At 38.2% G+C, this 13427-nt stretch overlaps 1 protein-coding gene across 5 annotated transcripts in view; it reads left to right on the top strand.

Annotated features, from left to right (window-relative positions):
• The window catches only part of GAS2L3 (growth arrest specific 2 like 3), a 31911-nt gene that overhangs the window by 2147 nt on the left and 16337 nt on the right, over positions 1 to 13427 (top strand). For 2 of the 5 annotated variants that reach the window (XM_014451536.2, XM_023749877.1), the window contains exon 2: positions 9986 to 10033. In XM_014451536.2, the coding sequence (XP_014307022.1) occupies positions 10016 to 10033 (18 nt within the window). In that variant the 5' untranslated portion in view covers positions 9986 to 10015. Of the gene's footprint in view, positions 1 to 29; positions 167 to 8867; positions 8890 to 9985; positions 10034 to 13427 lie in introns of those variants that run through there. The other 3 variants (XM_023749875.1, XM_014451535.2, XM_023749876.1) reach the window with 3 other exon arrangements.

The following is a 13427-nucleotide window of genomic DNA, read 5'->3' as shown; positions in this document are numbered from 1 at the left end:
TGATGCAAAGGGCTGTTTCTGAAGATTAAATGAAGTAATCTACATAACTAGTTCAGTACAATGCCTGACACACAGGTATCATTATTTCTGTGCTGTTTAATTTGTGTTACATGTTTCAGGTTTTCCCCAAAGGGCGGAGAGAAGCAGAGGTGAAGGCAGTGCGGAGGTATGATAGTTATCATTCACTGATTAGTACATGCAAGACACTTCAATAGTATCTGGCACATACTAAACATTCTTGATTATCAAATACATTATTACCTGGAATGTACCAAGTACGATGTGCTTAACTTACATTATTGTTAAACCTCGTAGTAATCCTGCACTGTAGTTGGTGTTATCTCATTTGTTATCGGTGAGGAAACTGAAGCTCAAAGAAGGGACATAACCTACTAAGTAAGGTCCATCAGAATTCGGTCCAGACTGCCTCACTCAAACATCTGGCGTCTTTTTTGTATCATGTTGCCCTTGCATTTATATTCCCAGCATTAGGCAAACTTCTCTGCACAGAGTTGTTTGTGGGTTCATTTCTGCTATATGGGTTTATTTTGATACTTCATTCATTAAAAAATAATAAGAAATAACTTGTGATGGTAAATCAAAGTGTGTGATAAGAGAATAATGTCAACAATATACATGCTATTAGTAAAAAAACTAAATGAGCCCCGTGATGTTTGGAGAATTGGTCAGTTCAGAAATAATGTTTCCTAATTTATATTTTTGCAAAAACATTTAGTTTTTGCTTATTCACTATATTTTTACTAAACAGCACTCCTCCATGATCTTTTTTCCCCCTATAAATCTTAATTTAAATTTGGAGATAAGAAAGTTCAGTTAAATACATTATTACCTAGAATGTATTGGGTACGATGTGCTTTACTTATATTGTTGTTAAAATTTTTTTCAAGCTAACTGTTGATGAGGGAAGTAAGGAATTAAGGTTACTATATATTATGATATTGTAATTTCTTATAGTAACATGTCTGTATATATATGCTGCTCTGTGTATGTTTTACTTCCTATTTTTGTTTTCTCTACTTTGGTATCAGATATACCTTTATATACCAAATGAACCATGTGATGTACATAGGATTTGAGAAAATAGGAAACTTGAGTCTGTCAGTTGTCTCAGTTTCCCTACTTTTAATTGAAATTTAACTGCCTTAGATAAATGCCTCAGAAGTAATGTTTACAAGATACAGACAATAATTATAATTATATTTCTTTAGTGTTTCTCTTAAAAACTCAAAAAGATTTTTTATATTATTACGTTGTTACAAAGTAGATTGTTTCAACAGAAAGTTACCATGTAGTTCCTAAATGAATTACTAATTTCCAAGAATGTAATAAAATGTAGCAGATATGCTAAATGCAATTCATCTTTGATGCTGAAAGCTCCATAGGAATTTACAGTATTATGACCATTATATATATGCTGGATATTGCTGAAGGGCTGACTGTTAGAGACTTCTTCCTATTGTCACACAGCATAAAATTTTCTGTAAGAAAGTATAATATTAGCTATGGCGAAGGGCTCACTTTATATAGTTTTAAACATAATGACTTTTGTTTTCCGTTGATAAATGACTTGTTAATATTTTAGATTTCACCCAAAAAATTGGCTGGTGAAAAAATTGTTTATGTTAAAAAGTTTTTCTTTTTACACACACACACACACACACACACACACACACACACAATTTAGAAAACATTGTGACCTCAATAATATAATTATATATACTTTTGGTTGCATAAGATATAATAAACTAGAGGCCTGGTGCACAAAATTCGTGCACGGTAGGGTCCCTAGGCCTGGCTGGCAATCAGGGCCGATCTGTGGGGTGACTGGTGGGGCTATTGGGGGCCCCTGCTGGTACCTGCCTTGGCTGGCCTGGCACCGCCAGCTTGCTGGCCCTGCCTCCTCCCCAACCCCCCCATGGCTGGGTCAGGGCCTGCGGGATGGGGGCAGCTCCTGCATTGAGCAACTGCCCCCTGGTGGTCAGAGAGCATCATAGCTACTGGTTGTCCCACCAGTTGTTCTGCTGTTTGGTCGATTTGCATATTAGGCTTTTATTATATAGGATATCTTTCCAGATTAGTAGAGGAAGCTGTATCATATAGTCTTTCAAGTGGCTAATTCCTGTATGAATGTCCCATAAATTATTTGAGCAGTTTCCTGTTAATGGACACTTAGTATTGTTTTTCCATGTCTTTGTATTAGTGTCTCTGCGATTTGTTTTCCATAAAGTCTTTTAGTCTGTCATATATAATGGCAAACTGATTTTAAGTTCTTTAAAAAATTTTTTGCACCCCACAAATTTTATGACAAATTAATAATTCTGTCTAATATAAAATTAAGTTATTCAGGTTGAATCTCTGCCAAACATTGAAAGGAAAATTTCAAATAAAAAAACTAAGACTCCCAACAAATGAACAGTTTATATCTTTTGCAAGTAATGTGTGATGTTTTATTAAACTGTGAGAATCTTACTTCTTTCTCTTCAAAGTCTTTATTTGGCTTTGGAAGCTGTCTTTCTCTTAAATGAATATACCACACATTTATATCATTGTTTTATATTCCTTTTAGTAATAACGACAACATTTATTATATTTAGGAGTAATTTCAGCACTGATTTCTACATAGAAATAGAAGAAATGGAGACTGTTACTCCCTCAAGGACCTTCTTTTAAAAAATATAGAGTACAGTAGAATTGAAGCATATATCGCTATATAACCTAAATTGAGGAGTGGGTTCAGGGACACTTTTATTTATTTATTTATTTAATTTTATTTTTTATTTTATTTTTGCTAAAAGTATTACAAAGGGTATTACATATGTGTCCTTTTTTTCCCCCCGCCCTTGACAATCCCCTGCCCTCCCTTATCCCCCAGTGTCTTATATCCATTAGTTATGCTTATATGCCTGCATACAAGTCCTTCGGTTCATCTCTTACCCCCCTCCCCCCTCCCTCCTGCCCCCCAACCCTCCCTGGCCTTCCCACTGCAGTTTGACAATCAGTTTGAGGCAGCTCTGCCTCTGTATCTATTATTGTTCAAAAGTTTGTAATGGTCGTTATTATCCATGAATGAGTGAGATCATGTGGTATTTTTCCTTCATTGACTGGCTTGTTTCACTTAGCATAATGCTCTCCAGTTCCATTCATGCTGTTGCAAATGGTAAGAGTTCCTTCTTTTTTACAGCAGCATAATATTCCATCGTGTAGATGTACCACAGTTTTCTAATCCATTCATCTACTGATGGGCACTTAGGCTGTTTCCAGATCTTAGCTATGGTGAATTGTGCTGCTATGAACATATGGGTGCACATATCCTTTCTGATTGGTGTTTCTGGTTTCTTGGGATATATTCCTAGAAGTGGGATCACAGGGTCAAATGGGAGTTCCATTTCTAGTTTTTTGAGGAAATTCCATACTGTCTTCCATAGTGGCTGCACCAGTCTGCATTCCCACCAGCAGTGCACAAGTGTTCCTTTTTCTCCACATCCTCTCCAGCACTTGTCGTTTGTTGATTTGTTGATGATAGCCATTCGGACAGGTGTGAGATGGTACCTCATTGTTGTTTTGATTTGCATCTCTCGGATGATTAGTGACTTTGAGCATGTTTTCATATGTCTCTTGGCTTTCTGAATGTCCTCTTTTGAAAGGTGTCTATTTAGATCCTTTGCCCATTTTTTGATTGGATTGTTTATCTTCTTTTTGTTAAGTTGTATGAGTTCTCTATAGCTTTTGGAGATTAGGCCCTTATCAGATATGACATTGGCAAATATGTTTTCCCACGCAGTGGGTTTTCTTGTTGTTTTGTTGATGGTTTCTTTTGCTGTGCAGAAGCTTTTTATTTTGATGTAGTCCCATTTGTTCATTTTCTCTTTAGTTTCAACTGCCCTAGGAGCTGTATCAGTGAAGAAATTGCTTTGGCATATGTCTTAGATCAGGGACACTTTTAAAGGAACTGAATCTGAAGGATAGGTAGCAGTGAGTCTGAAAGAAGAGGAAGCAGGGAGTGTTCCATGTAGATGGATCACCTTGTGCTTGAAGGGTAAGAAGTTCATATGGTGGGAGTGTAAGGGTCAAGAGATGAGTTTGGAAAGGAGTCCTGTAAGGCTTTATTTGCTTTGTTAATGAGTTTGGACTTTATCCTAAAGGCAGGGAAGAGCCATCAGGGGTTTTAAGCAGGAAAGTAAATAACATGTCCTCAGATGGGTGTTTGTGAAGGTCACTCTGGCTGTAGTACATGGAAAACAGTTGGAGGCTTGCAAGGCTGAAGAAAGGGTGCCTGGTTGGAGTCTGTTTCAGTAAACTTGGGAAAAGATGATGGTGGCTTGAACTAGAAGAGTGGCTATAGGTATTGAAGAGAAAATTTAGAAATAAAAGTAACAAGATATGGTCATTGATTGTTTTGGATGAGGAACCCAGGAGGAGGAAGTAGAGGTGTGAGCTAGGAAGGAATCAAGGATGACCTGGTAACTCCGTGAATCTTGATGTCATTTCCTGAGAAACGAAATACAGGAAACCTTAGTAAATATTTAAGTGAGTGAATGAATGTAAAAATGATCTTAAATATACAAAGTCAGGGGCATTTGGTGGTGGTGATGGTGGTGATAATAGCAAATATATGGCACTCATAATGTGTTTTACCTTTTTTAAAGCATGCTGTATAAAACTGGTGCCCTTTTTCTTATAATTTCAACATGCTGGGCTCGCTGATACCTATTGCTTTCTCTAGCTTGGGTCAAATGTCTTGATCCTCTGGGCAAATCTTCCTTTCTTCACTTAAGTAGTGTGTTAGTTTCCCTTTATTGCTAGAACAAATAACCACAAACTTAGCAATTTAAAGTAGCACATATTTATTATCTTACTAGAGGCGGGAGGCATAGGATTCATGCATTGGTGGGGGGCGTGGCCTGCAGGGATGGGCCCGCTGTGGGAGCATTGCTCATCCCGGTCAGCTGAGTGGCTGCAGCAGGAGCATCCCTGTGGGAGCACACTGACCACCAGGGGGCAGCTCCTGCATTGAGCGTCTGCCCCTTGACGGTCAGTGCGCGTCATAGTGACTGGTCGACCGGTCGTTCTGGTCGTTCTGCTGCTCGGTTGCTGGGCTTTTATATATATAGACAGTTTGGGCAAACAAAAATCTGAAATGAGCTGAAAAGGAGGCGTCGGTCAGGCTGTCTTGTTTCTGGAGGCTCCAGTGGGGAGTCCATTCTTGCCTTTCTCCAGCTTCTAGAGGGCACCTGCATTCTTTGGCTCCTCCCCATCTTCCAAGCCAGCAGTGTAACCCTCAAATTCACATCTCACTATCCTCCCAATTAGGATGTGGGTATTTAAAGCTTTTACTTTTATTTCTAACCATATTTATTTTGATGTTAGTAAAAGAAGTTTTCCAAATTACATTTAATGATTTCTGAGCATTATTTGCCTTGTTTTCTTATCTCTTTAGTTTGATAAATTATAAAATATGAACTATAATTATGTCTCATCATAGTATTAATTATAACATCTAGCATTTGTTAAGTGCTAGCTATGTGCCAGGTCCTTTATTTGTATCATTTCATATAATCATTGTATCAGCCACACGAGGGAGGAGGTGGTGTCCCATTTTACAAATGGGAACACTGAGGCTCAGAGAAGTTAGCTGTCCCAAGGTCCTATAGCTCATATTTGCTAGAGCTGGAATTTGCATCAGATGTTTCTGCTAGTTTCTACTACCACAGTGGGGCCTTTATGGTGAATGCACATAAAAATATATGAAATATGTTTGGTATGGATATAACATTTCTATTTTCTCTGTTAGGCAATTAGGAAATAAGTGAAAAATTTAAAGCTGAGAAAGTTGTCCTTTTTTGTTTCCTGAATACATCAGGGATGAGGATATCTTCAGGATATCTTCAACTATTTTCTCTAATTGAAGCATTAAAAAATGATAAAATGTTTTTTTGACATTCAGAAAGACATATACTTATCCTGACATAGAATCTTACCAGTACTGTTGAAAGGCCTCTGTGCATTCCTCCCTGAGCTCATCTTCCTCGTCTCCTCAGTAGTAGCCTCTATTCCTGCATTGGCACTTGCCATATCCTTGCAGCTTATGTATCTTGGCAGTGATCTGGTGGCTGAGTGCTGAATGTACTAGTATTTGTGTTGCAGTGGTGCTCATGTTACTATTTTTCTGAAGAAACCTTCCCACGTTTTTTTGCCATTTTTTTCTAAACTGATCTCCGATTTGTACCAGCACTGAGACATGCCACCTCGTGCTCTCCCCACTGTATCTTATAATGTGGGTGAGGAATAAAAATGTACTCAGTTTCAAAGCCTACAGCTATGGGACAAAGGATCAGTTCAACAGGTTGGCATTTTCTTCCACCATGATCTGGAGTCAGATTGGTATAAAGAGCCTCCCATAAGTAATCTTGAGGGCCTCAGGCTGAAACTTTTTAAGATGAGTGGGTTAGGCCCAAATCCAGTTAGGTTTCAGGTGGATGAGCATATTCCGTGTCCCTAACATTTCCCTCCGGTTTCAAAATCAAGTGTAGTAGTCTTCACTTATGTTGTCTAGGGAAGCTCTTTGTCTTGTGAGAGATTCCCAGCAGGGTCAGAGTATAGTTTGTACTTGGTCATGGTCATGTGAGAGGTCTTTTCCCCCCAAAGTGACTTCCTCAAGTTGGCAAAGACTTGAATAGGCTTCTGGAAAAGGACAGAGACAAAAACAGGAACAAAATAAAGCCAATAAGTTGCTAGTTAATATGTAGCTTCAAAAACAAAATGTTTCCATTTGAGAATGATTGATTTATGGGAAAAAGTAGACACCAAGACTTTCAGGGAAGAGAGGAAAATAGGTAATAAAACCAGTGAAAAGCAATCAAGAATTGATTGTGGTGCAGATTGAGGACTGGGACTATAGGAAAGATGCTACTCTTGGGACTAAATGCCTGAGACACATGATAGTTTATAAAGAGAACTAGAGGCCTGGTGCACGAAATTCGTGTGTGTGTGTGTGTGTCCCTCAGCCCAGCCTGTACCCTCTCCAATCTGGGACATCCCTCTCACAATCCAGGACTGCTGGCTCCCAACCACTCACCTGCCTGCTTGCCTGCCTGATTGCCCCTTACCACTCCCCTGCCAGCCTGATCGACGCCTAACTGCTCCCCTGCTGGCCCGATTGCCCCTAACTGCCCTCCTCTGCCAGCCTGGTCACCCGTAACTGCCCTCCCCTGCCAGCCTGGTCACCCCTAACTGTCCTCCCCTGCAGGCCTGGTCGCCCCCAACTGCCCTCCCCTGCTGGCTCAGTCACCCCTAACTGCCCTCCCCTGCTTGCCTGGTTGCCCCTGACTGCCCTCCCCTGCTGGCCTGGTTGCCCCTAACTGCCCTCCCTTGCCAGCCTGGTCACCCCTAACGGCCCTCCCCTGCTGGTCTGGTCACCCCTAACTGCTCTCCTCTGCAGGTCTGGTCACCCCTAACGGCCCTCCCCTGCTGGTCTGGTCACCCCTAACTGCTCTCCTCTGCAGGTCTGGTCGCCCCCAACTGTGTTCCCCTGCAGGCCTGGTCCCCCCAAACTGCCATCCCCTGAAGGCCTGGTTGCCCCCAACTGCCCTCCCCTGTAGGCCTGGTCACCCCCAACTGCCCACCCCTGCCGGCCTTGTCCCCCCCAACTGCCTTCCCCTGCAGGCCTGGTCCCCTCCAACTGCCCTCCCCTGCAGGCCTGGTTGCCAACCAAACTGCCCTCCCCTGCAGGCATGGTCCCCCCAACTGCCCTTCCCTGCTGGGCTGGTCCCCTGCAACTGCCCTCCCCTGCAGGGCTGGTCCCCCCCGAACTGCCCTCTCCTGCAGGGCTGGTCCCCCCCAACTCCCCTCCCCTGCTGGGCTGGTCCCCCCAACTGCCCTCCCCTGTAGGCCTGGTCCTGCCACAACTGTCCTCCCCTGCTGGCCATCTTGTGTTGGAGTGATGGTCAATTTGCATATTACTCTTTTATTAGATAGGATAGTGAGTGACTAGAAAATAATAACTAGCTCTTAATATCTGGGACACGATGAGTACTCATTAATTGATGATTCACTGATACAATCTCATCACTTAATGAAAGTTTTCATATAAAAGCATATATTTGTGTACATGATACTTTTTCATATATGAAGGTGTGCTATAACTTACCTGAGTGCCTACTTATCTGAGTATTTTACTAAAGAATTTGTTTTTAAAGGTAACCCAGATGGTTCTCTTATTGTCATCATTTTAAAGTAGTTTTTCCATTGCACAAGAAGTGTAATTCAAAAAACTTTCTGCTAAAGTTCAAGTGACTGGAGGTTGTGCACAAATTCTTCATTTCTTTCATAAAACCAATTTTGCTGAATTTTCTATAAAAATGCAACGATTAAACATTCTTGTGATAGCTTCTTTGTGAAAGCATCACTGTTTCTGATTTGCACACGCCTGGTCATTTAGGCCTTCTTTTGTTTTGGGTTGGCAGTTCCAACTATTAAAGTTCTTGTCTGATTGTGTGGGACTCCTTATTTTAATGGGAGCAGCTTCTTTGCTGCGTTTTTAAAAAATGGTCTCGGAAGCTTCTTACTGTGGATCTTTGTTGGGGACAAAGGATTATTTATGCTAAAGGAAAATGTATTCCCCACTGACTTGGCTCGTGGGAAGCATAACAAGCTCATTAGTAATGCCCAGTTGTACTTTGCCCTTTTGCTATGGTGGAGAGAGGAAAAATGACATCAAAAGGACATTCTGCTATCCTTTGCCTTCCCGCAAAGAAAATATGATGTAATATTAGACTTTTCCGTTAGGTTTAGCTCAAGTTCAACTTCAGTACCAGAAGAAATGTTCCTGAAAGGAGGAAGGCAGTATGTGTAGTTGGCACTGTATAGGAGGTATGTCTGGTGTAACTTGGGGGAGAAAATAACTTTTCCTTGGAAATTGATTGCATTATAGCTTTATAAACTAGATTTTTTTCTTAGACTCTTTTAATGGTGGTTTACAATAAAAAATAACTAGTATACTGCTCTAAACAGTGAAGCTTTCTAGGTTTTACATATCTAATTATTCTGAGTGTTTTTAAACTCTTCATTTCTTTTCCTCTATGAAAATGCATTAAAGAATTTTATTAACCTAACATAATAAAAGTTGTGGTTTTCCTTCTTGTAGATTTCAAGAAGAGTACTTTGGAGCTAAATTGTGCTGTTTCTTTTTTTGTTGTTATCTTTAGCACCTAGTAGAGGAAATAATTTATGATAAATTATAGAAAGGCATTGAGTATTGTCTCATAGTTAAAATTGATGTTTGTGTCTATTACCTTTTCCTTTGGCAAAAGAAGCTCATGGTTAAGCTTGTGAATTTATACAAAGTCCAGATGAACTTTTATGACCTCTATGTAAAGGTCAGATGGGAGATACTTAACTTTTAGTTTCAGTTGCTGTGATATATGTATTTACATGATGTTTATAGGGGAGAATTAGGAAGACTTATTGGCTAAGTGTTATTGTTAATTTTATTTTGCTAGCCAGAAGCTTCAAGAATTACTTTGAAGCCAGATGTTTCAAGAATTGGCTTGCTTGCAATCATATAGCTAGTTAGAGCTCCCATTACACAGCCTTTTCTTTTTTGGTAGATTACTAAATTTAAAAAGGGAGGAGGGGAGGGAGTGCACTAGGACTCTTGAGCCACATCACCCCTATTCCCTGCCTTGCATCCTTTCTCTATTTTAGGAAAAATAAAAAGAATCACTTTGGTGCTAGTATCAGAAACTAGATATTAAAATGTGTTCCATGTTTTCCTGTTTCAAATGAAGAGTGCTTTTATGAAGTAAGAAGCTAGGAATGATTATTGATCTTATCGTCAAATGATTCCAATTAGAAGAAAAAGTTTTAAGTTTTCAAATAGAGTAAAACAGATTCCTTATAATTTGAAGTTTTGGGGGAGTAGGAAAGCTGCCATTGTCTGCATATTAATGTTTTTTTCTATTTTCAGAAAAGCAATTTGATTTGAGTATTACTGACCATGCAGCCTGCAATTCAAGTAAGTGTTTTGGAATAAATATTTTTATGAAATTAATATAATAAAATTATAATAATTAGTAAAATACTAAAATTATCAAAATATTTTCATTGTGCTAGTTTTTTAAGCATCAACTTTTAATAACAGTTTATATTTTCACTTTCTATTTCTGAAAGGATTCTAATTCTAGGCTTATATTAAATATTTATAAGAATAAAAAGTACCTTAGGGTTGGTGGGCCCATCTTATTTATACTGTCCTGGGAAAAGAAGTTGAATATGTTATAGTGTTCCTCTCATTACAATTTAGTATATATTTGTATTTAAAAAGCTTTCAGTAAATACAAATATAAAGTTTTTATTTTAGATAATTGTACATGTGCCTCATAATGCCTATAAATAACCAATTATTAAAATTTAAAGAGGGCTTTTTTGGTTGTTGTTTCTCTGTTTTTTGGGGGGTGGGGATGGGAAAGCAAGATGAGGATAATGAGATAAACCAGAATGATCTTATATTTGAATGATTTCCAGGCTTGGTACAGTATTTGCTATATTTTTCTGATATCTTCTTAGCTTTTTTTTTTCTTTTGCTATAAATAGAACATTATTGACTATTCACTTAAAGACAAAAATCACATTGAAGGTCTACGAGAAAGATGCAAGCAGCTAATAATAAAATTTGGCAAGTGAAAGCTTTAGTCTGTCAGATTTCATTTCTGATCATAGTTCTGCATCCCTGAGAGATTCGGACAAGTTATTTTATTTTACTTCTCCGAATGTCTGCTTCCATGCTTCAAGTGAGGGTCATTGCACTTATTTTGTTGGATAGTTGTGAGGAATCAGTGACATAACATGCACAAAGTGCCTACTAGAATGTGTATTGCATAATAAGCACTTCAGAAGTTTGGTTGTATCATTTGTCCAACAAAATTATCAAGAGGTAAAACTGGAGACTATACCTGGGTCATGCATGTCTTTCTTTTTACGTTTTCTTTTCTATTTTATTAAGAAAGGAGGCTTATCTAGCTAACAGTGGATGATAGCCAGAGAAGAGAATTTATCATGTGGTTAAGAACAACTCTGAATGTGATCCTGCCTGTGCCCCCTCCTATGCTATGCAGCTTATCCTTCTATTCCACTAATAAAGAGTTCTATTATCCTTTCCTCGTGGGACTTGGAAATCTATGGCAGTCTCCTAGAAGGTCTTAGTCTTCCCCTTTAGTCTTCTCAAATCCATATTGAGTATGCTCAGAACTGTATTACTCAAACCGTTTATTAACTGACTATTCTTTGTGTTCTCTTTTTATCCAAGTCTCAGAAATGTCATAAGTTTCATATTGATTATATATTTTGATTTCTTATAGCGTGCTTTTTTGTCATTGCCACATTGACCATGATTTTCTCATTTCTACACTAATGGCCATTAATATATTCTTAACTTTGTGAATATTTTCATAGTTTTGTCTTATAGTTCCATAAAGCCTTCTATAATCTAGATTCCACAGATCCATCTATATTGATTCTTCTCTGGACACATTCTTGACATCTCTCAAGGAAATTTTTGCTTCTCTGCCTGTGATGAATGTGAGAACTTCCCAGGATATTAACCTCTTTCTCTGCTAACTAGACTAGTTATCTAGTTATTCATAAGTGCCTTACAGAGAGGAGTTATCAGTAAATGGCTATTATCAATTGGTTCTTATTAATTTCATACATTATGATCTTACTTGCCTTTTTCTTTTGGTCTTTCATTTTGACTAGTATATAAAAGTACAGTCTAACAACCAATGCACAATAGTTCCTGATCTCTCAAAAGTCCTCTGTTGAGAATCTGAGAAAAGGTATGAATTTTCTGAGAAAAAGGGCTATTTGTACATAGGCAGAAAATTTTCCCTAAATGTAAGCAAGTTTATGTACCTACTCAGGTTCATCTAGACTGCCTATGGATTAAGGCAATATGCCAACTTTCTGCATGTTTGAGAACAACCTTTGTACATAAAGTTTTTATTATTAACATCTAACTTTTTAAAAATATGTTTTTATTGATTTTTAGAGAGGGGTAGGGGGAGAGAGAGAGAGAAACATCAATTGGCTGCCTCTTGCATGCCCCCTACCGGGGATTAAGCCTGAAACCCGGGCATGTGCCCTGACTGGGAATCAATCTGGAAACCACTCAGTGCACAGGACGACACTCATCCCACTGAGCCACACACGGCAGGGCTAACATCTAACTTTTAACAACATTAATATACTACTGACCAGCCCAGGTTATTATAGTCTTCTGCTTGCAATAACAGGAAAATTGAAATACTCTTCTTCCTCATGTGGAAGATACTAGGATGACCTTTGTTAATGTTAGCTTCTTATTTCAAAACCACCCTTCTAGCTAATGCACATCTTGCCTTGACAAACATTTGCATCTTTCTGCCTATTTTCAGCTCAGCCAAATGGTTAAAGGACAAATAACATATTCCATTGACTATAATATACTGTTGATTATAGATGCATCTTGATTTTGATATCAGTCATTTGCTGATATCTATTTCCTTAATGATACCAACAAATATTTTTGGCTGAATACCATGTGCTAGGTATTATACATGCTTATGAAGGGCAGATTTAGATATTAAATCTTTGCTGTACTTCCTTTGACATAATTTTAAGAGAATTTAGGTAAATAAATAAAATCTTATCTTTTTTCCTAAAACTTTATAGGATTCTTAGATATTTAGGAGTTCATTTCCCAAACCCTACCCTCAATTCCTGAAATGATGTCTCTCAAATAACTTATGTTTCTCTTATTTTTTGGATTTTTTTTTTTTTGAGTTTTGCTACCTCTTGTGGTATATATATTCATGTTCTTTCTTTGCTCTTGGGATTTTTTTTTTCAAAACCATGTTTTTTTTCTTATCATGGGGGATTATAAGTAGTTGCTGTTGTTTTCTCCATAATTTGTCTGGATTAACTATGGTTTTATGGCTTTTGATTTGGCAAAGTAAGACTTGCTTCAAATAGACCTCAGTAAGTTTAATGTATTTTAGGGAGAAAATGAACTATATTTAAAAGTCAAGAAAGGATATTGGTATTACTTGTACCTATACTTTAAAAAATTTATTTTCAAGTAATCACAAATTTACAAAGTAATCGTTAAGTATAGCACAGAAATATTTGTCTGAACCATTTCAGAATGAGTTGCCAATCTAATGTGCCATCGCCTCCAAATTCTTCAGTGTGTATTTCTCAAGAACAAGAACATCCTCCTACACAACCACAATGCAGTAATGAGAATCAGGATATTAACACTGATACAGTACTACCGTCTAATCCTCAGACCTCATTCAGGAATTGCCGGTTGTCCCAATAGTGCTCATTTCAGAATCATGGGTTTCATAATTGTCATGTCCCTTTAGTCCTTC

The sequence above is a fragment of the Myotis lucifugus genome, unplaced genomic scaffold (assembly GCF_000147115.1).
Source record: "Myotis lucifugus unplaced genomic scaffold, Myoluc2.0 scaffold_10, whole genome shotgun sequence".
In the NCBI taxonomy this organism is placed as follows: Eukaryota; Metazoa; Chordata; class Mammalia; order Chiroptera; family Vespertilionidae; genus Myotis; species Myotis lucifugus.
The sequence above is the reverse complement of the archived record's forward strand: the minus strand, read 5'-3'. Positions and strand labels throughout refer to the sequence as shown.